At 37.3% G+C, this 26,663-nt stretch overlaps 1 protein-coding gene across 7 annotated transcripts in view; it reads left to right on the top strand.

The window, feature by feature from the left end:
- Naaladl2 (N-acetylated alpha-linked acidic dipeptidase like 2) overlaps window positions 1–26,663 on the top strand; it is a 1,286,850-nt gene that overhangs the window by 508,570 nt on the left and 751,617 nt on the right. For 3 of the 7 annotated variants that reach the window (XM_076573985.1, XM_076573981.1, XM_076573986.1), the window contains exon 2: window positions 17,828–17,937. The exons of the other annotated variants lie outside the window; for them this stretch is intronic. In XM_076573985.1, the coding sequence (XP_076430100.1) occupies window positions 17,862–17,937 (76 nt within the window). In that variant the 5' untranslated portion in view covers window positions 17,828–17,861. The remainder of the gene's footprint in view (window positions 1–17,827; window positions 17,938–26,663) is intronic. 7 annotated transcript variants of the gene reach the window in all.

A 26,663-nucleotide genomic window follows, 5' to 3' on the forward strand; every position in this document is an offset into this window, starting at 1 on the left:
TATCTATCTATCTATCTATCTATCTATCTATCTATCTATCTAACATCTATCTATCTAACTATCTAAAGAGAGAGGAGCATTCATTTATTATTACCCTATTTTTGTTATATCTGAAACTAAGTCAGACTTTGTAGCTGAGGTTGGCTTCAAACTTGCATTCCTGCCTTAGTTTCCTGGGTGCTGAACTTATAGGTGTGGGCTACCTTGCCTGGCTTTTAGAATTAACTAATTTTGACTTCAAATAAAACGCCCATAGGCTTGGAATTTAGAATACCCCTTCATTTAGTACATAATCAGTCTTTCATTCTTCTGGAAACTTACTTTTTCAGGCCTTGATCAGATGTTGTAGGTGACTACATTTATAAAGAGGCCTCTCTTCTTGGTTGCAATTGAAATAATTCTAATGTAATCTTACAGACTTAGAAACTGAAGAGAAAGAGACATTCCCAAGTTCCACAACTGGAAGAAGTGTCTCATTGACCACATGGTCAGTTCACTGCTTCCCAAGGTTCTGAGCAAATTGGTTTTGCTTTGTCTTAGGTAATTATGATACACTGTAGTAGAGGAGCAAAGCGAGTCTTTACAGATGCAGAGGAAGACATGTGAAATTTGATGGAGATCAAGTTGGCTGCTCTTGTTTTCTTCTAAAGTATGGTACCATTCTGGACTGTATTCAGGCTAGTTTGTTTTTTGAGATGTCTATATTTACTTTTAACAGCTCTTCCATTTTGTATCATGAGGTATGAGTTTCCTTAGTCTGACATCTAGGTAAGAAAGTTCTAAGTTGTGCATGGGTGTGGTGGTATTGTGTTCACCAAAATATTGTGTACCTTAATAAACTTACCTGGGGTCAGAGAACAGACAAGCCACTAGTTAGTCAGTGATAGCACACGCCTTTAATCCTAGCATTCCAGAGATAGAAATCCCTCTGGATCTCTGTGAGTTCAAGGCCACATTAGAAATAGCCAAGCATGGTGACACACACCTTTAATCCCAGAAAGCCAGCCTTTAATCCCAGGGAGTGGTGGTAGAAAGTAGAAAGATATATAAGGCGTGACAACCAAAAACTAGAGGCTTTTGGCTGGTTAAGCATTTGGCTGGATAAGCATTCAGGCTTTTAAGCAGCAGTTCAGCTGAGAGCCATTGGGATGAGGACATAGAAGCTTCCAGTCTGAGGAAATAGGACCAGCTGAGGAACTGGCAAGGTGAGATAGCTGTGGCTTGTTCTGTCTCTCTGATCTACCAGCATGGACCCCAATAACTCGCCTCAGATTTGATTTTATTAATAAGAACTTTTAAAATGCCTGCTACATCTGGCGCCCAACGTTCGTGTTACGAATTCATGAAAAAGCTGTTTGCCTGTGGCCTTGTGAGCCCCAGCTCAGGCCCAAGCTACACTCAGGCTGTTGTGGTGGCACACACCGGTAGGATTTGCTGAAGGAGACAGAGGCAGTAGGATCCCGAGTTTGAGCCGGCCTAGGAGGCTTGGGAGAAGCTTTGGCCTGGACTGAGCCACAAACAGTGGTGGGACCATGGAAGCAGTGGCTACTGCTCCACGTTGCCAGCTCCTTCTCATCATGTTGGTGACTGTGGTGATGCTGCTACCTGGGACGAAGAGTTTACTTCTGCTGGTTCAGAGAAGAATTTCCAGGACCATCGTGTTACAAGAAAGCATCGGCAAAGGTCAGTTTGGAAAAGTTTGGCGTGACAAATGGTGGGGAGAAATTGTTGTGAAGATTTTCTGTTCTAGGGAAGAATGTTCATGGTTCTGAGAGAGAGAGAGAGAGACACACATTTATCAGACTGTGATTGCTTCAAACCACAGAGGAGGCAAAAAAAAAAAAAAAAAAAAGTCTGCAGGAAACCATGACCATGCCTAACAGTGACTTTGAAATCTTCAAAAAGATGACAGGATCCTACAACGATGATTCCACATGGACTATGATAAAGCCATTAAGCCGATTAACACCATGGAAAAATTGACTTTGGACTACAAACTGGTCAGAACAATTTCGAGAGGACTAGTTGAGATGATCCAGCCTGACAGACTACTTGAACAAAGACTTGAAACAAGCCCTGAACTTTCCTTTTATGCATAGACTGGACAAATGATACAGGACTTGACGATTAACCCAAAAATTTTCTTTTCAAGATTCCCTAAAGACATCTTCACCCCTAGAAAGCAAAAAGAAAAAGAGAATATAGATATGAGATAGATCATCGAATCTACTCTGAGAAAAAAGATAAAGAAATGATAGGATAAATAGGTGGATCATTGAATCTACACTGAAGGAAAAGGGGAAGATATAAAAATGACAAAAGGTAGACTACTGAATCTATTATGAAAAGAAAAAAGAGAAAATATGGATATGATAAGATAAAAAGGGAGATTATGGAATCTACTTTTAAAAAGGAACTACTTGTTTTAAATAAGATAAGTAATGAAAATTTTTTGGTCTCAGTTTATCAGATGTTACTGGACTGGACATTGTTAATATATATAATGGAGTTTTTTATCTGAAAAATGTTAATGGACTAGACATCATTAATGTAATTTTGGCTGTATATATTGTATATGCTTATTGGATAGTTTTTCTTGTATTAGTTATAAGCTTTTTTAATTTTAGACAAAAAGAGAGGAGATGTGGTATTGTGTTCACCAAAATATTGTGTACCTTAATAAACTTACCTGGGGTCAGAGAACAGACAAGCCACTAGTTAGTCAGTGATAGCACACGCCTTTAATCCTAGCATTCCAGAGATAGAAATCCCTCTGGATCTCTGTGAGTTCAAGGCCACATTGGAAATAGCCAAGCATGGTGACACATGCCTTTAATCCCAGAAAGTCAGCCTTTAATCCCAGGGAGTGGTGGTAGAAAGTAGAAAGATATATAAGGCGTGACGACCAGAAACTAGAGGCTTTTGGCTGGTTAAGCATTTGGCTGGATAAGCATTCAGGCTTTTAAGCAGCAGTTCAGCTGAGAGCCATTGGGATGAGGACATAGAAGCTTCCAGTCTGAGGAAATAGGACCAGCTGAGGAACTGGCAAGGTGAGATAGCTGTGGCTTGTTCTGTCTCTCTGATCTACTAACATGGACCCCAATAACTCGCCTCAGATTTGATTTTATTAATAAGAACTTTTAAGATTCATGCAACACATGGGAACAACAAAGGCCCTCAAGTAGGCTAAGCATCAAGAAACACCAGGGCAGAGTGCTAAGGTGACACCCATTTCAGTATTCTATTAGAACACTAAAGAATATACATTGTGAAGTGTGCTTATTATCATTATATGATTAGTTTTAGTCTGTGATCTATGATTTATAGTTACCATCCTCTTAAAACATAAGTTAAAAAATGAATTGTAAAAACTCTTTAGATACACATGATTTGCAAATTATATTTGAAAGCAATTTGTGTATTGAATTAAATTATTACAAATATACTAAAAATGTGTTTAAAGTATAAAATAGCACATTTCTATTCTATTATTCTTTTCCAAATTCTCAACAGGAGGATATTATAAAGTCATTATTTGTGTCAAATCCAATTAAAATAATTTGAAGTACTCAAAGTTTTAAAACATTATTTTGTAATGCTTTTTCCCTAAGATATTAGAGGAAGAAGTCAGTTTATTGAGGGACTTCACACTCAAGCTTAGCTATAAATAACACACATGAAATAGTTAAATAAAAATTCAAATAATGGGAATCGATTTCATATTTTAAACATATCAAAAACAATGAGTTAAGTTGTATTCTCTAAAAGCTATGTTGAATTTGCCTCTGAGTCTGACTTTGTTTAAAAATAGGGTCATTAGAGGTCCAGTCAAGATGAGGTCAGAATAGACTAGACTGGTATCTAAACCAATGCTTTAGTTTTTGTAAGAAAGCCATATGAACCATGGAGGTTTGGGAAGATGCCATGTGGTGATGGATGGATATTAGAATGAAGATTCTATACACGAAGTCATGCCATGGACTTCTGGTGGAGTAGTCTCCTACATAGACCCCAGAAAGAATCGACTTCATCAATATCTTGATTTTAAATGATTTTTTCTCTTCGGGATTGTGAAATGTCAACTGATATTATTTTAAGGCCTCCATTTTGTAGTTATTAGTTAGAACAGCCCCAGCAACAAACACTGTGATAGTATAAGGCATAATAAATGTGAGCCTCATCCATTTCAGGATGATACATTTACACAACCAATAGGCAATCCTCTGGTTAATTTAACAGCAAGGTCAAAGACAGGCTGAAAGCAGAGGTGATTAGGATGTTCCAAAGTCTTTTAATCTAAACATCCTTCTCACATGAACACCTTTCTCTAAGTCAGAGTCACTATTTGAGTGCCAGTAATAACACTTACATTTGTCACTTGGAAGGAAGGAAATTGTTCTCACATCCTCTATCATTAAGGATACTTCTTAGGAGCACATATTATAGTTATGCCCTGATTTTTTAGGGTAGCCATGTGACCCTAGTTTTGGCTGGGTAAACTAGGGATTCTAGGCTCCTTCCCAGGTGATCTGAACCTTATTTGACCAGAGGCTCTACTGCCGGTAAAGAAAAGGAAAGGGAGATCATGATGGGCAATCGTTTTCACACTAAACAAACTCACATGGACACAAATCCATGTGGAAACAGTCTTCCTATAGTACAAACTTTAAAAATAATTGACTTATGTCTTCTAATGTTAGCACATTGTTTTTAAACTAAGTCTCTATCATTCTACTTACAAATAAAGACTCCTCTTAGCTCAGAGAAGCTGAGAAGCAACCAGCTGACCTTCCTTGGCCTAAGACCCAGCAACAGAGTGTCTCTCTAACCATCCAAAACCAAAAAAGACCTCAAAAGTCCAAGGCCCTCCCTACTCCTTCCTGTGTGCCTCTCTATCCGTATTCTTGGCTCCTCTGTCCTCTCTATGGCTAATTCTTATCAACTGGATGCTGGCTCCACCCCCTGATCCAAATAAAATAATATATTTTATTAACAGAGACTCTGGGGTTCACAGTAGCATTCAAGTCAAATAATCCACAACATCAAACATTATCCTCAAGATTCTTCCTAAGGTGTGAGCTCCTTATCCTCATTTATCCACTTCCTTTTTTCTTCTGTGCTTCAATCATGATGAGTTTCTGAGTTTCTTACTTTCTTTATCATTGAAGTTGTTTAGTTCATTTTTCTTGTGCCTCCTTTTTTGAATACTTTACCTTGACCAGGCGACTATTTTTTATATTCCTTAAAATCTATCTTAAAATTCATCTTCATTAGCTCATGAGTAAGCTCCCTATACCCCCTATTCACTTTTAAATGTCTTTCTCACTTGTGAGTCACTGGTTCATCTGTCTTCTCCGCTACTGAAGACACTTTCTCATTTTGTTCACTCCATTGTTCTCATATCTAGAAGACAATTGATGATACATGGATAGTTACCCCTCATTAATTCCTCTTTTTAAATTAATACATACATACATTTAGTGAAAAAATCACTCACAGATGACTAAGAAACATTCATGAATATTTTGTTTACTGATTCGTTCATTATCACCACACATAGCTTCTTCAGGCTTGAGCATCAATGCTTGACTACAGTAGTACCTCATAACTATTTTCTTAATGGATAAGATTTTGAAGATATTTTTAACAAATAGATCACTGAAATTCATTTCTCTAGTGATGTACATGGTTCCTGAAGCTATCCATACACTAGGAAATAATGAAAATCCAATACTTAAAGATCTTTCATATTCAAGTAAATTATTCATACATTTAACAATAAGGTTCTTAATAAAGGACATGTCATAGTCATATAATGAGGAATTGTGAGGCCCATGAAAACACTTTGTACAGTAGCACAGCTATTGACAAGGAAATGTAGTCAGGATACATTACTGATTCGCTAGGTAGAAAGAATGTCTTTCTGTATAAGAACACAATGATTGTGTTGCTTTGCTGAGTTATTCCTAAAAGTAATTACCTCTGAAATTTATTTTTTATCTTTCTAAAATGTGTTTCATTAAAAAATAGTAAAAATACTATATATGTTTATTTATTTAAGAAAATAAATAAAAGAAGTAATTGTTTTAGAATTACTACACCATGCTTTTCCAAATTAACTTTAGCTATTGTATATGAACAGTGTGTGGAATCAAACAGTTACCTTTGTCACTTAAAGTATCTTTTTTGAAAGTTATACCATAACTATACAACTCAGAATGCTAAGATAATGTATTGGATGATTTCAACTGATTTATTCATGTAAATTTGCAGAAATGTATAATTATATAATATTTATATTTATATATATATAATACTTTAGAACTGTTTTGTGCCATAGTAGCACTGAAAGCAATGAGTAACCAGTCACTATTTCCTGGTTGTTGTGTTTTAGAAATCAGAGTAAATTCTCAGGATGGTCTTTTGTGATCTCTATGACCATGCTGTGGGGCAGATGCATTCTCTGGGTCTCATGACTTTTCATTCTAAGCTGAGCCCTGAAGTTCATTACTGTAAGAAATCAGATTGGCAAGTACATGAGAAGTGACTCTGTAGCACTATCCCTCACTGATTGAGGACCTCATAAAACCTGTCAAAAAGAATATCAGCAGTTGTGCAGCCAGGCCACCTTTTGGAGAAGAGGTTTCCATGTTTATATTCGAAAGTATCAATCATTCTAATACAGACTCAAGCTTGTCTTTCTGTAGCAGTATTTCCATTTGCAGTAAAGATGTAAGGGGAGGACTCCTGTGTGTTCTTGGATCTTATATCAGTGTCAAAATTAGTACATAAAGCATCCATCAATTATATACACAAGGTGAATTGGTCATGCCTTTTACAAAGTGCTATATATTTGAAATTTTATTACATATTTTCAGACACCTCTGGAAGCAGGCAAATTAACAAGTGGCTGACTACTCTACCTGAGCAATAGTGAAGGGTATGGCCTGAGAGCCCCATTATTCTATCTTCCCAGAAATTGGAGCTCTTACTTCTAGAATTATACCAATATTTATTTATGAATACCAGAAATATTTTCAGTTTTGCTTTTAATCATCACAAATATGGTAGTCTATTCATAGGTAGTTCTGAAATACTGACTGTTGGCCTATAGGGGTATCGAAGCAGACTTAATTCTGTTTACCTACAATTTTGCTGAGTATACAAAATTTTACCAAGTATAAAGTCTTATATCAGTTGAGGTATAATTTGTTATGGTTGATTTTTATTAAAGTCAACACACACTAATCTAGATCCTCACATTTAAGCAAAATGCCACTTCAGAGGGGTATTGTTGAGTTAACATACTGCTTCCCGCCCAAGACAGCATTCAACCAGTGACTGGTAAGCTTTATAATCATTAACTTCGTTATTGCATAAGTAAGCATCAGTATGTCGGATGGTGGTGGTGCACACCTTTAATCCCAGCACTCGGGAGGCAGAGCCAGGCAGATCTCTGTGAGTTTGAGACCAGCCTGGTCTACAGAGTGAGATCCAGGACAGGCACTGAAACTACACAGAGACCCTGTCTCAAAAAACCAAAAAAGAAAACAAAAGAAAACATCAGCATAAAGACTGGTTAGCAAAAGTTCAGAATCTGGCTGGAAATTTACTCTATTTTGAAAGGTATTCTTACAAAAGCATTTAACACTTTAACACTTTTTTTAAAAAAATATCAAACCTATCTCTTGATTCCCTTTGCATATAAAAAAACCACAGGTTGATCAAGACACTATCAGAAGCACTGTTTTTAGTAGATGACCTGATTTGTCTTCAGTTCTAATTGGCAACAATACCATGATTAACACATTTTAATAATTTCCAAATACATTAGTTCACTATACTAGTATTTACTGTGTCCCATTGCCCCTGGAAGGTTCATGTAAAATACCCAAAATACACAAAGGTCATATTTTTTCCATGGAGTACTAAACACAATCTCTAACATTCAAGAGGTTGCAGTTTAATGTGTTTAAATTTCTTAGGTAATAAATTTCTAAGAAAAGAATAGTAAATTAGCAAAATTATATTTGATAATATAGTTCTATATAGTTATTTCCTTGTATTTATTTTTTAATACCAGCAATTATCTCTCCATTTATCTACTCATGGGGAACTATAAAATAAAATATTTTTGGATTTAATTATTCATAAGCTTCAGACAGTCATGGATTTGAGAAGTTCTCATCAGTAATATGTCACAGAACATTAAGTATGTGCTTACCCTGTTCCCATGAGACTAATTGAATCATTAAGCTATAGCTATTAGAAAACTGATCAAATGGTACAGACTGAAGTCATGAGCTTCCTGGTGACCTGAGTTCATTCATTAGCGTTTTCGGCTCCTTCCCTCCTTCTTTTCCCCATGGATATATGGAAAGCAGTTGTTGAGTACAACTGTCTTATGTAAGAAAGAATGACACTGATCTGTGCTCCTTGATTCACCGTGTGGAAATAGTAGATTGTCTTCTGTACCATCAGACACCACTCAGTGTGATCATAACATCTTTTACTCATGTCATTTCAAAACTTACATGTTGATAAAATTCTTCCGTGTATGCTTATGTATAGGTAGATGCTTCCAGAAGATGCCTTGGGGGAAAAGAAAAGATGGTTATCATTGCAGTAATAGTATGTGCTCTCCACAGCATTGTAAACTAAATCTTTCTCTTTAGAGAGTCATTGGAAGATATATTACAGTATGTTCTGTATAGTAAGTGCTAATTTATTACAGATGATCAAATGGACAAAGACTGAACATATTAGTTCACAGACTCTGTAGCAGAAGCATAGCATTGCACGTTCAGTTTTTAGTAGAACTGTTTTTGTTCTACTAAAAACAGTGCTTCTGATAGTGTCTTGATCAATGCCATGGGCTAGACACTCACATTTCAGATTCTTGCAGCTCTGATTTACATTGGCATAGTGGCTCATGGAGGACTGGTGGACTTTTGTGCTTTCCAGTTTTTCATAATCAATATAATAATAATGATAATGATAATAATAAAACAAATCCCCAAACAAATATAACCAAAAAACCCCAAAGCATTTTCTTTTCTATTGTCTAACACTTGTCAAAGATATTAAAATTACTATTGATAACAAGAATCATGATGATTTTTCGAAAGAAGAGAACACCTCCATCACTTCTGTATATTTCAAATAGGTTTTCAAAGCTTTAATCATAATGCTGCCCAATCTGGAGTGAATTATACTTAGAAATGCATGGTTGTCTACATTCACTTATTCTCTCTTAATTCCAAATTGATTCCTGTTCTTGTTGGGTGTGATTCTATCTTTAGATTCACTCTTCTGGAACTCTAGATTTCTGGTATCTCTTGAACCATTACTTTTTAGGTACCTGAATTCACACTTAAACATTGTGTCATCACCTTAACTGGCCTTCCTTGGTTTTTCTCTAATACTGTACACTCTGTTATGCTTGCACTTCAAAGTCTCACTCTGATTCTAGAAGTTATCAGTCAGAAGTCTTCAAAGCACATCAGTACCTTCACTGGGGATAGCAAGAAGTCTTGCATTCAGAATCCATCATCATTTGCCTGGTTCTTTTTTATGTATCATATATCACGCTCTTTCCACACTTCATTTGTGTTTGAAGTCCCTTTCTAGGGCAGTCTGTCTCCATCAAAGATATTGCACCTTTGGGTAGTCTAGTTCATAGAAGCATAATTTGATAGTTTAATACACTTTGTCTTCAGAGAGAGAAGCACTGCCATTTTCAGAATACTGATTGTGGAGCATTGAACCTTGGCTAGTAGGAACAAATAGAAGAGCAAGAGATGTATGTTGTGTTTTGTGATTATCAGTGAGAGGATGATGTTCAAGAATCTTCAGAAGGTGAAAAAAGTTTATTATCAAAAAGTGTAAAAAAGGAGTTATGAGTTAAAAGTTGTGGGTTGAAAGGGCAGGTAGGTGCTGTTCCTGAATTTGATGGCGTCACCCAGCAATTCCTGCATTCACTGTCTTTTATGCATAGGATTTTAAACCACACAAGGTCAAAGCCCAGCCTCCTTGATTCACCATTGTCATCTAATATCTGGTTCGAGATAGATTCACAGGAATCATTTGAATGCATGGTTTTCTTGAATGCACAGAGTGTCTGACAGTTTGCTGCACACTGGGGAATCAGTGATTTTTTTAAAGGATACAATTTTGATCTTCAATAGCTCCCACGATGCCAAGGGCAGCAGACTCACGGGCATGTCCACAGAGTGCAATAGTCTATGCAGTTTTCTAAAGCATTTCATACTTACCTTGTGTACAAAGAAGACTGCCACATGTCCTGCACAAAAATTACCTTCAGTTTCAACCTTACAGCCTTTCATTTCCAAAGAAACTACCTTCTATTCCTTGTTGCTTCACTGATCTTTGCTGTGGGGAAAGAGAGAGAGATTTCTATCTTGGGGATTCAATATCATTTTCCAAATTCAGCTGTAAATGTAAAGTTATACCTAACTGTAGGTCAGGATTTGTTTAGACCTTTGGGACATTTGTATGGAAACTTTCTCCTGAATAGATGCTTAGTCGTCCACTTTTAATTGGAATATTAATTATAGTAAAATCTCCAGATTGTAAAATTTTACGTACTAGACTTGAAGATAGCAATAAATATTTTGCAACCATTACAGAACATCCTTACACTTGGAGCTATGGGTTCTAATAGATGTATTTCATACTTGATTGGCTACTGGAGTTCAGGGAATAGCACCTTAGATAATTACCAAAAATCGGGATCTAATTTTGCCTAGATCTGAAATTTACACTGCAGCATATGCCATATTATTAGTGTCCTTTCAAATGTACCTCTTAGCCAATTCCATAGTATTTGGAGATTTAGAACTAGAATTATCCTAGATAGAGCAGAATTAATAAAGATAGGGTCAAGAATTTGAGCATTTTTTTGTGATTAAATTACCTTTCATTCTATCCCTAGCCAATGACAAGTCAGCACGTCCTTGTCATCAGCTCCCAAAGGTGTGTCTGGCTGAGTGAGACAGATGAGGTCTATACTGATGAATCAACAGCAATTCATCTTATGCAGCTCAAACACATCTTCTTGTAGTCTCATGTTAAACAACCTGTTTAGGACCCATTCCACATTTGTGAAGTGTCCACTGAGGGTCTCACACTTGACTAGACCTTAGGGAAACAAGCATTGTTGAATACACAGACTCAGGAAGGTTCTTCAAGTTATTTTGTTTAATGTTCTCAGATTTCCTGCTGGTGTTTCAGACTGCTAGCATGGTGTGGCTTTCTTTCTCTGCTAGGCTGGTAGGTAGATCATTGTATTGAATGCATTATTTTATCTGAAATTCTTACAATGACTTTTTTTTTACATAGTTAGAATATTTATGGGGCCTAAATCAATGAATGTTATTTAATCTATTTGATGAAGTTTTTAAGGTAGAATATGAAGTAATGTGTTTTATTGTGACATTTTCATACATAAGTAACATTATTCTTTATCATTTAATCTTTAGATAAACACTATGATTTTAAATTTTTTGACATTTTAGGAAAGATGGATGGTATAATAATTTTCTTCAATTGATAACTAGCCAGAATATTTTAATATTTGCTCACAAGTTAACCTGTTATAAATGGTACTAGAAACAGCAGGTGATAAACTATTTGAACTTGTCTGTATATAATATAGAAGCCTGAATACAGGGGAAATACATGTAATCTTACCAACATGAATGCCCAATAATTATATTAAATCTCAAAAAAAGGTTTGTTTTGGAAAAATACTCTAGACTTTTAGGTGTAATCACGTAGAACACACCGTAACAGCATAGCCTTGCCTGCCATGACAGACTGACAACAAATATCCTACACATCAGCAATAAAAATAACATTAAAATGTAAGGTTATAGTTGCATTCGGCCTGGACCAAGCCATTGCGACAAAACAAGGCGCCTTCTGGTTTGTAGGTCTGCTGAAGGATGTGACTGAGATGTTCGAATTATGTGCATGTGTGACTGGGTTTCAGTTTCTGGTAGATACCATTTTTTTATGGCCAGTTTACTGAAAGGTGTTGGCAATATTATGTTAGATGTGTAATAATTTATCTAATTCTGTACATGTGTATGTCTCTGTGTGGGGGATGTGCACATGAGTGTAAGCTCTCCAAAGCCAGAGGCACCAGATTTCCCTGGTGCTGAAGTTACAAATGGTTGCAAGCTGCCAGGTATGGGTGCTGGGAACTGAGTTCAGATCCCCACCAAAACAGTAGGTGCTATTAACCTCTGAGCCTTCTCTCAGACCCATAATGTGAACCTTGTAAAGAAAGGTAATAGAGTTTGGGAGTGTGATCGGGATGCCGAAATATTCTCCCATTTTTGAAAACACTTGCTTCTACTATTTTGGAGCATAGTCACATAAAATAGTATATCTGTCTACCTCATACTTTCATTTCTCTAAAAAGCCAAGGCCAACAATGCCAATTCTCATATGTAAGCTTACGGAGCTGAAATAAATAATGCATGGGCATGACTTCATTAGGACACAATTAAAATATTTAACATCAATTTAATATTTAAAATAAATATTTTATATGGTATTATATATTGATAAAACTTCCATCCTCTAATTGTACCCATGTGTTAAAATGTGATGTCCAATGACTCTGTGACTATGATCCATATCCAGTTATAAATATTTTTATGATTTACATACCACACTTTTTTTTTTGGTCATGAACAAATTTAACTGAAATCCACGTGAAGGAGAACATGAAAACATGCAAGTTGCTTAATAAAAATAAAATAACATTTTCACTATGCTCATATTGCTTACATGAATGCCAAGGGAAGCATGAAATGTTTGGGAACCTAAGGCATAATCAGAGTGAAGGAGGAAAGGGTATTATCAGGAAACAGATCAGGAATAGTCTTGGATTTTTGCTGTTTTACTTTGTAATAAGGTGAGGACAAGTCTCAAAATTATATTCTAGTAGAAGGTGGCAGTTTCAGTTGTTGGACGATCCATGGATCCCATTAAGTCACATGGGCTCTCTCTGCTACAGGAGGGAACTACCCCACCCACTCCAGGCATGCAAGTAGCATTCCTCATGTAAACATATTAGTCAGACGTAAAAGCCAGAGAAACAACTAAAAGCATCCGTTACCTTTTGGATGATTTAAGTTAGGTGGCAAAATGACTGCATTTCACAACCTGAGTCTGGATCAGAGCCCCACTTCTCTGCCTTGATCAGCAGTAATGATTGCTTTGGGTTCTTGGTGTTTGAATTGCCATCTACCGCTTGAACTCAAGTGGTGGGTAGCAGAAGCTGTGAACTTAAATCTGGGTTGTAAAAGGGTTTTTAAAGGAGTTTTTGATCATAACCAAAAGGCAGAGTAGTGATTGTAAGTTATTTTAATGTCCACAGTCGAGCAACAAGACATGAAAAAATATTTTCATGTGTTTCTTCATGTTATTTCAGTAACTAGTAAGATTGGCTAATGTTACCTATCAAAAGAGCAATTAAATGTAGTGGTAACATATTGGGTGGCTAAGAAGGTTACTCAAATATAGTTCTACTCTACCATTACTAGCCACATGACCACTGAGCTATATGAACTGTTTAAGATTTTATTTCCTTATCATTGAAAACTATATGATCACATATGCTTCATAGGGCCTGTGAATGGAAAGTATTTTCAGAGATACCCTGTTATCCCAGCAAACTCTTAAGGTGCTGTGACATTTGTTAGATTTCGTCAGGAGGCTTCTTCAAGTTTCTGAGACAGTTTTATTAACATAGAAAATACATGACTTCCAAAAAATAGATGAAAATGTAAGTGTTTTCTTGAAAAGGGAAATGCAAGTCCAGAAACATCTAGGGGGAAATGTGAACTGGCTTTTCCCAGCCTTCATCTGGATTTTCATCACTGTTTAACCATTTTAACAAGTGAATTACTAAGTTTCAATCAGTTCTGTACAGAAAGAACTGACTTTCCCTAGCAGGAAGTGGTTCGGCCTCAGACAGCTTTTCTTCAGTACCTGTCTTGGTCTGGTATCTCCAACCTGTTGACATTTCTGTGGATTCTTGATCTAACAGCATCTGATATTGCACTGGCTAATTTCTCATGACACATCTTTTTATATGTATGCATATTCTATCAGTTCTCTTTCTCTGTGGAATACTTTAGAAAGCTTCAGTGCATTGACATTCTTGAAATTCTCTGAACATCTTATAGATTTACTTATTGGTAGTTGTATGTGTTTTATAATCAGCTATTAAAGTTTTCAAACTTTGTTTTTTTTTCCACTTATCTTCTCTCTCATAAACAACTATAGAAATATCAGTTTCCATCACATTTCCATGTTTTTCTTTAAAATTTTTAATTATTTTTTTCTGACACAACCTTCTGGTTCATTAACTCAAATTTGTTTCCATGTCATATTCCTTATTGGCATTAATGTATTTTTTATGCATGGCTTTGAGAAGCCAGCCATTCTGGTTTTGGGGAATTCTCAAGCCCATACCATAGCTTTTGTACCTTTTCCTTATGGCAGAAAATGTGTGAGGTAGGGGAGAGTCCTCAAACAATGCAATGTAATACCTGGGTCCTGTCCTTTGTATTAACTTGGGGTCCCAGGATGCCTCTCAAGAAAGCTGTAATACCACTCTTTGCTGCAGATACTTCTGTTCTCCTGAAGATACATAGACATGGAGAGAGAGGAAAAGATAACATAATAACCCACAGCTAGGGAAATTGTAGGGTCTCTTACAAAATCTTTCCACCATGGCTGAACTCTGGTTCCTTTGACATGGATGACTATAGCTGGTGCTACGGCTGATATAAAATTTTATAATGGCTTCCAAGTTTTGTCAACATCCTTGTTGCTTCAGCTCTTGCTGCAGAACTAGGTTAATGACAGAGGCCAGCAGCTTAGATTAGCTCTGTCTTTCTGTTTGTGTCTTGATAAGTTTTATTTTTTTCTTTTATAGGATTGTATTCAGTTTTATTAATACACAATGATTAGCTATCAAAATCCATAAAACAAACAAACAATGGAACACTATTTTTCAGGAGGAAAGACAGACTTGATTCTGTAAATTTAATTAGTTTATAAAGCTCCAGGCAACATCTGTGGAAAAATACACACCTATAGGTTTTGTTTGTTTACTTGTTTGTTTATGTATTCCAGAATGTCTTGTGACTAAATAATCCTCATTTACTATCTGCTTCCAGGGTTCTGGGATTGCAGGTGGTTACACTCTTACCCAATTAGAGGTACATTTAGGTAAATTTCATGATTAGAGGATTTAGAGGCTAGTGAAATGCTGAGAAAATAAACGTTTGTCACAAGTTTATTTTGCAAGTTTATTTGGCTCTAAACCCAACCACATGATTTTCTCATCACTGCCACAAGAAGTGGGCAGGAATCCAGAAATTACACCCAGAAAGTTCAAAGTACTTACCTAGTGGGAACCACACCATACCATTACAGATGAAAACATATTTTTGTTTCTTTGTAAATAGGAAAATATTGCCTCACAGAGACCCCGAATGCTAGGGCCTCAGGCACAAGCCAGCATGAATAAAGAAGGAAGAGTAGCGTTTGGCAGTGGAGTGTCCTGTGGAATGTACTGCAGAGTCAAGTGCAGTGTTATGAAAATCTCTCCACACTCTGTTAGAACTGCCTTCTCTGTTCCCTCTAACTGAGTTCTCTAGACCCTCTGCCTGGCAACAGCAGCAATGATTACTTCCTGATGGATGGATTTTCCTGTTTTGTTTTGTTTTGTTTTTTTAAATTCCCCTGATTGCCATCCTTAGAAAGAATGTTAACATTTCATTTCACAGTCATTTGCACACATTTCATGTACCCATCTTCTCCACAAAAGCAACCCTTCATTTGCTCAGTTAGTGTGCTGATACAGTTCCAGCAGGTGTGGACACCTGTAGCACCTACTTAGAAACAGTATCAATGGATGGGAAATGAAGTTGCACAGGAGTCAAGCCCAAAGCAAAGGGATATAGAATGAATCAAACTTGGCTCTGAGTCTAATCCCAGACATCTCTCCACATACTCCACAAAAGCCCAAGACTACCTTTAGCTTACCACTTGCTGCCGTCTCTTTCCCTGAGAGAGAGAGACCTTCTCCTGTGTGACCTGTTTTTTTTATTGCCTTTCTGTTCTACCTTCTCATTGGCTCTAAACCCAACTACATGATTTTCTCATCACTGCCTGTCTATACAGACCTCCAGGTCTCTATGGTTCATTCTGGGTTTAAAGGTTCGGGTCACCGCTTGGCTGTGTCCTTGACTCTGCAGACTCTGCCTGCCATGTGATCAGATTAAGTCAGATTAAGGGCGTGTGCCACCACCACCGGACATCTGCTAAATGGCTTGCTTTTAGCTCTGATCCCCAGGCAATTTTATTTATTAACATACAAATAAAACCACATTTTAGCACAAATAAAATATCACCATAAATGTGTAGCTTTATTATTCATATAATCTGTTCATTTGATAAGACCTATGGTACATAAATTAAAAGAAAAGTCTATTAACAGTTGTATCATGTGAATTCCACACAAGAATGCCAAGAACATTAAGCTAGATTCTCCCTAAGTTCTTTAGTATCAAGTTGTTTTTTTCTTTATCTCATCAATAGAACATACATATTTTTCAAAAAATTTTATAGTTTTAATAGATTGAAATAAAAAAGAAGATATGAGATTGATCTAAAACACTGGTAAGAGAATATTTTCTTTGTTGTTATGCAGAATTTTATACCCTTGGCAATGGTCCAGGCTATGTTCAATAACATAAATAGCAAATAGTTACTCTTTAAATTTTCTGGTCAGACCTGTCAGTTATTTTGAATGTACGATTAAAGGAAAATATCTTAAAAATTTGTAATTAAATCTTTAATCATAAAGATCATAGAATGCAAAAACACCATGCACCAAAATTAACCAGACCCAAAGTCTATACATCTCCATGAACCTCTGTGACTTCAGGACAGCCATTCTAAAGGTATGGAGGTCATATCGGATTTTACACTTTGACTATGGAGTGTACTTTTAAGCATTTAAGTACTGCCCCAGATGAAAAATCCATAACAAACTTAGAACTGGAAAAAATAGCTTTATATCCTCAATTTCATATTTTGAGATTGTAATTTAATTGCACTTCTCCCTTTCCTTTTCTACCCCTCCCATACCCTTTATATACACACCTCCCTGCTCTCATGCAAATTCATGATGTCTTTTTTCACTAACTATTATTGCATGTATGGATGGATAGATTATATATAGATATAGGCATAGATGATATAGATAGAGATATAGTTAGATTATATATATATATATATATATATATATATATATATATATATATCATATGGATGGACATACATTCCTAAATATATCCTGTTGAGTCTATATAATGTTAGCTGTAGGTATGTTTTCAGCAATGACCATTTTGCAATGGACAACTATTTGGCATGCTCCTCTCTGGGGAAGTCCACTTCTCCTGCTCCCTATTCTCCTTGGTTGTCTATAATTCTTGTTATAGAGTTGGGGCTTCATGGACTTTTCTCCATCCAGTGTGAGATGTTCATTGTTGTCCTCCTTACTCAGTTCACATTCAGGCAGTCATGTTGGTGAGACTCTGATGTTACCAGGAGACACAATCTCACAGAAAACTCCCTGACCCTCTGGCTCTTGCTGTCTTTCTGCCCCCTTTTTCTCACTATTCCCTGTACCTTATCTGTGGTAGGATTTTGCAGATGTATCTATTGGGACTAGGTTCCACAGCTCTGCATTTTAATGGGTTTGTTTTCCTTGTAGTGATCTCCATCTGTTTCAGTGAGAAGTTTCCTTGATGAGAGATGAAGACTACTTATCTGTGGTTAATGGACAAATATTTATAGATTGTTTTCAGAAATTACACTGGTTTGGTAAGTTTATGGTTGTAGATTCTTCTTCAATAAACATGATTCCACAATTGCTGAAGAGTTAACTATATTTCCAGTACTAGACATGGTATCCCTCCTGTTGAGTGAGTCTGAAGTCCATTAGAGCGATATTGATTATGGTCAAGGCATGCATGTCACTACTACACACAGGGCTATTTGTGTGATGCTGGTCATTGTTGTGAATTTTAGGCATCATAGCTGGATAGGGCTGTTGTTTGTCTCCCTCCTTTCAAGTTTCAGTGCCTCATTCTGGTACCAAGAAAGTTAATTCTCAGGGAAGAGGCATTCAGATTAGTTCCCTCTAAGGGATCTCTGGGCCCTGTTTCTGAAGTTCATGGTGTTGTTGCAATAGGAACTTACTTTCTACTTCTGGGGGTATCCAAGGGCAATAGGGTATCTCATGTCTGGTAATGGGGTTTTTGTTAGGTGGGCTTTATACGTGGAATTCCTGAATTATAAGATTTTTGTTTGTTTGTTTTGTTTTTAGGTAGAGTTAATAGTATGATTCCTTGTGTTGTTGTTGTTGTTTTTTCCAGCCTTCTGTACTACTATTTTATCTATCTCGCTCCTTCTCTTTGGTTCCCTTCCCAATGGACCTCCCCTGTCCCATTCCCCTGATCAGATGCTTGTACTTTGATATTCCCTTCTCTGTTGCTTCCCAACCCCCCATCCTAACACTGGTCCTGCTTTGCTTTCCTGGTTTCTGTAGTTACTACAAGTTATGTACTCATATCTGTTTACTGAATTTAGTACTTCCTCATCACCCCCTCCCTCAACAATTAATGTTCACTTCCTCTTATTCTATGTTCTCTGTGTTAAATATACTCAAATATAGATTTGTTTACATACATCACACACACACACACACACACACACACACACACACACACAGCTAAGTTCCTTATATGATGGAGAATATGTACGTTTTTTTTTCTGTGATTATGTGACCATGCTCATTATTATATATTCAGAGTGCATTCACTTTTTTCTTTCAAATTTTACTTTAGAGCTGAAAGTATCCCATTTTATATGCATATGCCACGTATTCTTTATCCACTCATTTGTTGATAGAAAACTAGTTTCCTTGCTACAGGGCATAAAGTACCAATAAGCATAGTTATTTTATAATTTACCCTTTTTAAATCATATTTTACTTACTCTAAATATGAATATATTTTGGTTTCCTGCATTTGGAAGTTTTTCTGTGTCCCACCTGGCCCGTGGTTGGAACAAATCTCTCACCCACAGTCCCACAGCCTTTTATAAGATAATCACACAGAGGCTTAATATTAATTATAACTGTTCGGTCATTTGCTCAGGCTTATTACTGACTAGCTCTTACACTTAAATTAACCCATAATTCTTTTCTGTGTTTAGCCATGTGGCTTGATACCTTTTATCAGTTCTGCCTTGTCATCTTGCTTCCTCTGTGTCTGACTGGTGACTCTTGACTCTCCTCTTCCTCTTCCCAGACTTCTCCTTATCTACTCCCTCCGCCTATACTTCCTGCCTGGCTACTGACCAATCAGCGTTTTATTAAACTAGTGTACAAGGGCATTATCCCACCCTAGTTTCCAGTAAAGGATGATTGTTACTCCCTGACATAGAATCCAAATAAGAATAAGGAGTGAGGTACCTAATGTGTCCTCACAGAGATAGGTTTGGAAACACTTAGCAAGACCTTGTCTCTAAATAAATAAATAAAAGAAGGAAGAATAGAATAAAAGAAAGGAAATAAAAACAATTATCAGAAAAATATAAGAAGTAGATAACTGTTTGGACCTCTCTCCCTAGAAAGTCAAACATTTGAAATTAAAATTTGCATGTAATTTTGACCTGTCATAATGTTCAAAGTGGCTGTCAATTGCCTGTGACTGACAGCTTCCCTTCTCAGACTCAAAAGCTGGCCAGTGGATGAGCTACAGAGTCAGTGCTTGGAAACTGGTTTAATCATCCTTTGCTATAACATGGATTATCTCATGCCTTTTGCACAACTCTTTCTTGTTGGAAACTGACCTTAGTAAAGTTTCTATTGTCCAAAGTTTAAAAAGCACACATTGACAGTTAAAAGACCACATAGCCCTTTGTGGGCTTACAAGTAATAGAAAATTTAAGACAATGAGTGTTGACCATCTGGAACAGAAGTTTTCAAATCAATGCAAAAATAACTGACAAATGAATAAAGTGACATCCAAAAAACATTTAAAGAAATAACACTGCACCTGTGAAAGTCTAAGTATATAATTTAATATGATTGTGTGGAAAAGTGAAGTTTAAATAGACATTCCTTGCTGTAAAATGTGACTGTAAGTAAGGAGAGAGTACATACCCACAGTCCTGTCTGATGTTTCCTGTGTGTGTGCATACGTGCCACACAATAACCCCTCCTTGTAAAGAATTGTATTTTTTATCCCATTTGCAATATCTCAAACTAATTACACAATCTCTTTGGGAATGTTCTAGAAAATTCTTTAGTATTGTGGTATTGGTGCTTTAAACCCTTTCTTTCACAAAAGCTTCTGTCAGGCAGTATGTGTGTATGTTTGAAATTAGCAGTTCTCTGGTTGTAACCTTGACATTGACTGTAATTGAGGAGCTTAGTGTCGGTGTGTTCTTAAGTATTACCTGTCACCTGAAATATGACAGTGCTGTAACGCAAGACCTTGGGGGTGCCTGTGAGTCGGCGCTGCCATCTGACTGCTTCAAAACTGCCTGACAATCTTCTCAATGCCTAGACCCTGAGATAATTAACCTGGCCCTGCAGGCTCTTCCTTGCCCATTTACACACTTGTGTTGAAAGTTGTTTGTTCATAGCTGCTCTTCCCTCAGACTTACCAAACCTTAGAAAATGGTCCCATTGTTTTCTGCGATAACTAGTACTTGTGTGTGTAACTTCCTAAATATATTTTCATCGCTTTTCTGGAAATTAAAATCTATTTCTAATGTTGTGCTTTTAATCTTGTTTCCTGTAAATGCATTCTATAACATGGAGAATGATTTCCCTGGAATGTACACCCTTGGTTTGACAGTTGTATCATGTAGATTATGTATCATACAGTCAAGCAATGATAAAATGGGAGCCAAAGTTAAAGGCCAAATTTAAATCATCTGGGCAATGCCAATGTTACAAAGGACATAGCCAAGAAATAAAACCGTCAGGTACTGCTTACTTTGAGATAAGAGTTATTGATTTGGAATTAGTAATGTGTAGATTTTGCAAAATTAGTTTGTAAATTCTGAGAAACTCTTTATAAATAAGGCACAATAACTCAGGAGATCTTAGGTACAGTATCACACCCTCTCATATGAGGAGGTATAAAATTTCAGTTTAGTACTAGCAAGCTGTTGTATTTGCTAAATTTGCACATAGTTTCTTTGAATAGTTAATGGAATTTGTGGAGCATACATCTGGTTTATATATAAACATACACTTATGTGTTTACAGCACAGGAAACATTCTAATGCTGTTTCCTTGCCTATTTTAAGATTTAAGGATGACACCCTGTAACAACAGGTTCTCCAGAGTTATCTATTAGACAGCATTATTTAGGCAAAGATTTGTTTGACAAAGGGACATTTAGAAACAACGACACCAAAACACAGGAATAGCACTTTAATTAATAAAGAATAGATAGCCATTGTAAGTGATAAGATGAAAAGGAGACTAATAAGCTTGCTGTGGGAGGGCTGAGCAGGAATATGGTTTAGATGCTTTCTGGTCAGGGCACCATAGCAGGACAAAACTCAAGTCCTCCTTCAGGTGAGGTGGCTCAAGAAATCCCCTTATCACCAGGCATCTGAAGGACAGACCAGAGTGTTTTTTTGCTTCTATGTTACACAACATGGTAAAAACATTCTAGATCTTATTTCTCCTAATCCATAAGCAAATTAATTCTATTGGTATTCTTCTTCAAGTGTATTCAGTATATGATTCCTTCTAATAACCACCATCATTGTCACTATGACCAGTCCTCATTGCCTACAGAAATGATAACCATTTTTGTCTCCTGCTTCTGCATCTTTTAGCCCACACTCCAATCTTTGCATTTCCACTAGGTTATTCTGTTCCAAACTGAAATCAGATCATTCATGCTTTGCTACTGTTCCTCCTTGATCTTGTGCCTCTCTATCTATTCCCACATTGTTCTTTAGAGGCACCTTTAAACATGCACATCTTGTATTCAAACAGATACAATTACATTTATCCTTCAGTTTATTCAAATGAAGAATAGCTCATTTGTTCTCCAGTAGTAATACATCATAGTATAGTAATTAGTCATGATGACAAACAGCCTCTTAGAAACTACACTCACTCTTCTGTCACTAGAATTACTGTATCCCATATATTTTTGTGGCAAAGTTCTTTTCTGTATTTCTGGCCTCTCTTCAGGTAGAAACCCCTTAGGGATGCCTTCTTTGAGTACCCTTTGTCCATTTCTCTCTGACCCATGACTATTTTTTCTCTTGCTTCATGTTGTACTTCTCCATGTTCATTATTGACATGAGGAGGATTGACAAAGCAATTGTTACAACAAGGCTGCTTGAGATCAGGTCTTCATCTTTGTTACTTTGGGAGACTACTGTGCTCAAGTTTCTTATTTGTCCAGTGAGAATTATAACTTCATTACATTTAGCTCACAAATCACTGAGAGCCAATACAAAGCAACCAGAGTGTTCCAAGGCATCAGTAATCATCCAGTGAGTCTGAATGCAATATCATTTCTGATAGTCCATTATGTGATTATTTACTATCTATCTTCTCTCATTAGAACACTGGTTATTTAATGTTTATTTATTGTATTCTAGATGCCCAGGAGCACTGTAGACACAATGTAAGATACCTGTTGAAGAGTTGAATGGATAATAAAAATAACAGTATAAATTTTAAAAAGTTACTATGAGTTTATAACCTACTTTATAACCTCTATCACCATGAGCCCAACTAGACCGTATGTTTGCTTGTTCTGATTTTGTTTTTAACCTAGAGCATATTCATTATATCTGACCCATGAGTATCAAAAGTGATACGAGCCCTGGTAGAGTTCAGGTAGATGAGAAGTAATAGATTTGACATGGTAAAGATGAAACTATATTTAGTAATTTTTCTAAGTCAGTAATTTGGAAACTGTATGTATACATTCATTCATTTCGGATTGAGATGTGATAAAATGTACTGGTTTGAGTAGATATTAAAAATTTCAATTAGAAACAGCATGTCACTAAATTAGCTTTCAATACTTTTCTCATAAAGCAAAACATATCCTTTTCTTGGTTTGTATGTCTTTGACCCACTCCTCATCCCCTCCTCCAAAAGAATAAGTCCTCCCATGGAGGGACAGCAAAGCCTGGTGCATTCAGTTGAGACAGGGCAAAGCCCCCCCCCCCCCGCATGAAGGTAAGCAAGGTATCTGACCATAGGTAATGGGATCTAGAAAGCCAATCATGCACCAGGAATAGATCCTAATCATACTGCCAGGGGACCCTCAGACAGGCCAAGCTATACAACTGTCTCCCATATGCAGGGTGTCTTGTCCAGTCCCAGGCAGGTTCCACAGCTGTTGGTCTCAAGTTCATGAGTTCCTATGAGCTTGGGTTTACTTGTCTCTGTAGATTTTCCCACCATGATCTTGATCCACCATTGCTCATATAATCCCTCTTCCACATCTGGACTCCTGGAGCTTGGCCTGGTGCTTGGTTGTGGATCTCTGCATCTGCTTCCATCAGTTACTGGATAAAGGCTCTATGATGACAGTTGGGGTTTTCACCAATCTGATTAACAGGATAGGACAGTTCAGGTACCCTCTCTACTACTATTAGTAGTCTAACCTGGTGTCATCCTTGTGGATTCCTGAGAATCTCCCTAGCACCAGGTTTCTCCCTTACCCCATAATGCATCCCTCTATCAAGATATCTCTTTCATTGCTCTCTTACACCATCCCTCCCCCAACTCGACCATCCTGTTCCTTCACCTTCTCATCCCCCATCCTCCCCCCTCTATTCCCCCCACCCTCAGTTTGCTCATGGAGATCTCCTCTGTTTCCCCTTCCCAAGGTGATCCATATTTTCCTCTTAGGGTCCTCCTTGTTAGTTAGCTTTTCTGGAGATGTGGGTTGTAGTCTGGTTATCCTTTGGTTTATATCTAGTACCCACTTATGTGTGAGTACATACCATGTTTGTCCTTCTGAGTCTGGGTTACCTCACTCAGCATGATATTTTCTAGTTCTATCCCTTTGCCTGCAAATTTCATGATGTCATTGGTTTTTACTGCTGAGTAGTACTAAATTGTGTGTATGTATCACATTTTCTTAATCTGTTCTTCAGTTAAGGGGCATCTAGGTTGTTTCGAGGCTCTGGCTATTATGAATAATGCTGTGCTGTGGATATTGCTCTGTATGCTGTGAATGTGTTGCTCTGGTTGGTTAATAAATAACGTGCTGATTGGCCAGTACCCAGGCAGGAAGTATAGGTGGGACAAAGAGAGAGAAGAATTCTGGGAACAGAAAAGCTGAGTCAGGAGTTGCCAGCCAGACACAGAGGAAACAAGATGTAAAGATATCAGTATGCCACAAGGCAAGGTATAGATTTATAGAAATGGGTTAACTTAAGATGTAAGATCTAGCTAACTAGAAGCCCGAGCCATTAGGCCATACAGTTTTAATTAGTATAAGCCTCTATGTGTTTATTTGGGTCTGAGTGGCTGTGGGCCTGGGAGGGACTGGAGAAAACTCCAGCTACAATGTTGCTATGAACATAGTTGAGCTGAGCATGTGTCCTTGGGGTATGATTGAACATTTCTAGGATATATGCCCAAGAGTAGTATCCTTGGGTCTTAAGGTAGATGGATTCTCAATTTTCTGAAAAGTCGTCATATTAATTTCCAAAGTAGCTGTACAACTTTGCACTCTCACCAGCAGTGGAGGAGAGTTCCCCTTGCTCTATATCCTCTCCCACATAAGCTGTCATCAGTGTTTTTGATGTTAGCTATTCTGACAGGTGTAAGATGCTATCTAATTTACTACTTCTTTAAAAATATTTTCTTTGGTCATAGCAAATATCTCTCAAAAATCCTGATGATAAATGCCACATTTTAAGTCTGTTTAATCTTCCAGCTTTTCTCACTCCTATAATCTCTGTCTTTCAGCTTTTCTTAGTCATATAACCCTTGTCTTCCAGCTTTTTTTGCTCATATAATCCCTGTTAATTCCTGGCAAAGTTCCCTGGAGTTCTGTTCTGTCTTTGTCCCTATTGTTGACACAGTGGTCTCAACCAAGACTGTAAGATTCAGCCACCATGAAACAAGCCCCTTTTGGATTTTGTTTATTATTTAATATAAGGAGTGAAAACAACCAGGTGAACCAGCTCCTCCCACAAGATGCAGACAATGAAACAAAAACTAATGTGTCCCAGTGTGATAGGAACATGAGTCGAGGTACAGTTATCTGAAAGGCTGCTTCTACACTGCCACAAATATCTTCATGGGCTACACCTTTATCCTAAGGGAAGATGTTCTAGAGACTGAGTGCTTCCTGCTTCAGCAAGAGAACAATCAAGTCTCATGAGCATCTCTGAAAGCCAAGATAACAGGAGGGAGAGGGCTGTGTGCCATCTCTTCACAAGCCTCCCAAGCATGATGTTTTGGAGAATGTATGCCATGTGTGTGCTAGTACCCATGGATTCCAGAGGAAGACAGAAAATCCTGGGTTACAGTTACAGATGTTTTTAGGCAGCCTAGTGTCAATGCTGGGAACCACACTCAGGTGTGCTGTAAGAAGCAGCATTGGCTCTTGAATGCTGAGCCACCCCCTTCCACATCCCATAATGCTGTTTTTTCTTTACTTTTAATACATATTTTAAAAATATTATAAAATATGGTATACTTTTCTGCTTGACAGTCACAGAGGCACATACACTCACCCTAGCATTCTGGAGGAGATATATGCATGTTGGCATGTCTTTGGAAACACACCTGAAAGCCAGAGGTCAATACCAGGTGGCTTCCTCCATTTCCCACCTTAGTTTTTTGAGATAGGATCTCTCACAAAATCTGGACTTAACCAATTGACGAGATGAGCTGGCCAATGAGCTTCAGAGTCTACATTCTCTACCTCTCATTACTAGGATTGCAGGCATATCCCCACCACACTGGCTTATTACATGGGTATTGTATCACTGAACTCACTTGATTGTACTCACTGAGACCCCTTCCCAGCCCCAGTCTACATTTCTCTTGTGAGCTTTAGATCTGCATCAGTATGCCACCAAATACCTCCATGGTATGGTTCAAAAATTCCAGAATCAACAAATCTAGGCCTAAATTATAATCTTACCTGTTCAACTGCTTCTGTGTCAACATACATCATTTAAGTGATCTGAGCCCAGGTCTAGCAAAACACAAAACTTCAGAAATCCTATAGTTAACAGAATTAATTCACTACTATTTGTAGAACTAGCCTGTAAGCTTCATGAAAACAAGGCCCTTGTGTTTTGTTTTCCCTCAGCCTTGTATTTTTAACATTTTACTCAAAGGCCCAACACCAAATATGCAGTCAATATTGACACTGAGAAGGACTAAGCATGTACATTTACTTTCCTAAAACAGTCTGGTCCTGTGGTACAGTCAACCAGTGTGGAGACTGACAGTAACTGGGAGGCTGGCTCTGATATCACCCACTCTGCCCAGCTCCCAGTCGAACATAATTCTACAGCTC

The sequence above is a fragment of the Peromyscus maniculatus genome, chromosome 6, assembly GCF_049852395.1.
Source record: "Peromyscus maniculatus bairdii isolate BWxNUB_F1_BW_parent chromosome 6, HU_Pman_BW_mat_3.1, whole genome shotgun sequence".
Classification (NCBI taxonomy): domain Eukaryota; kingdom Metazoa; phylum Chordata; class Mammalia; order Rodentia; family Cricetidae; genus Peromyscus; species Peromyscus maniculatus.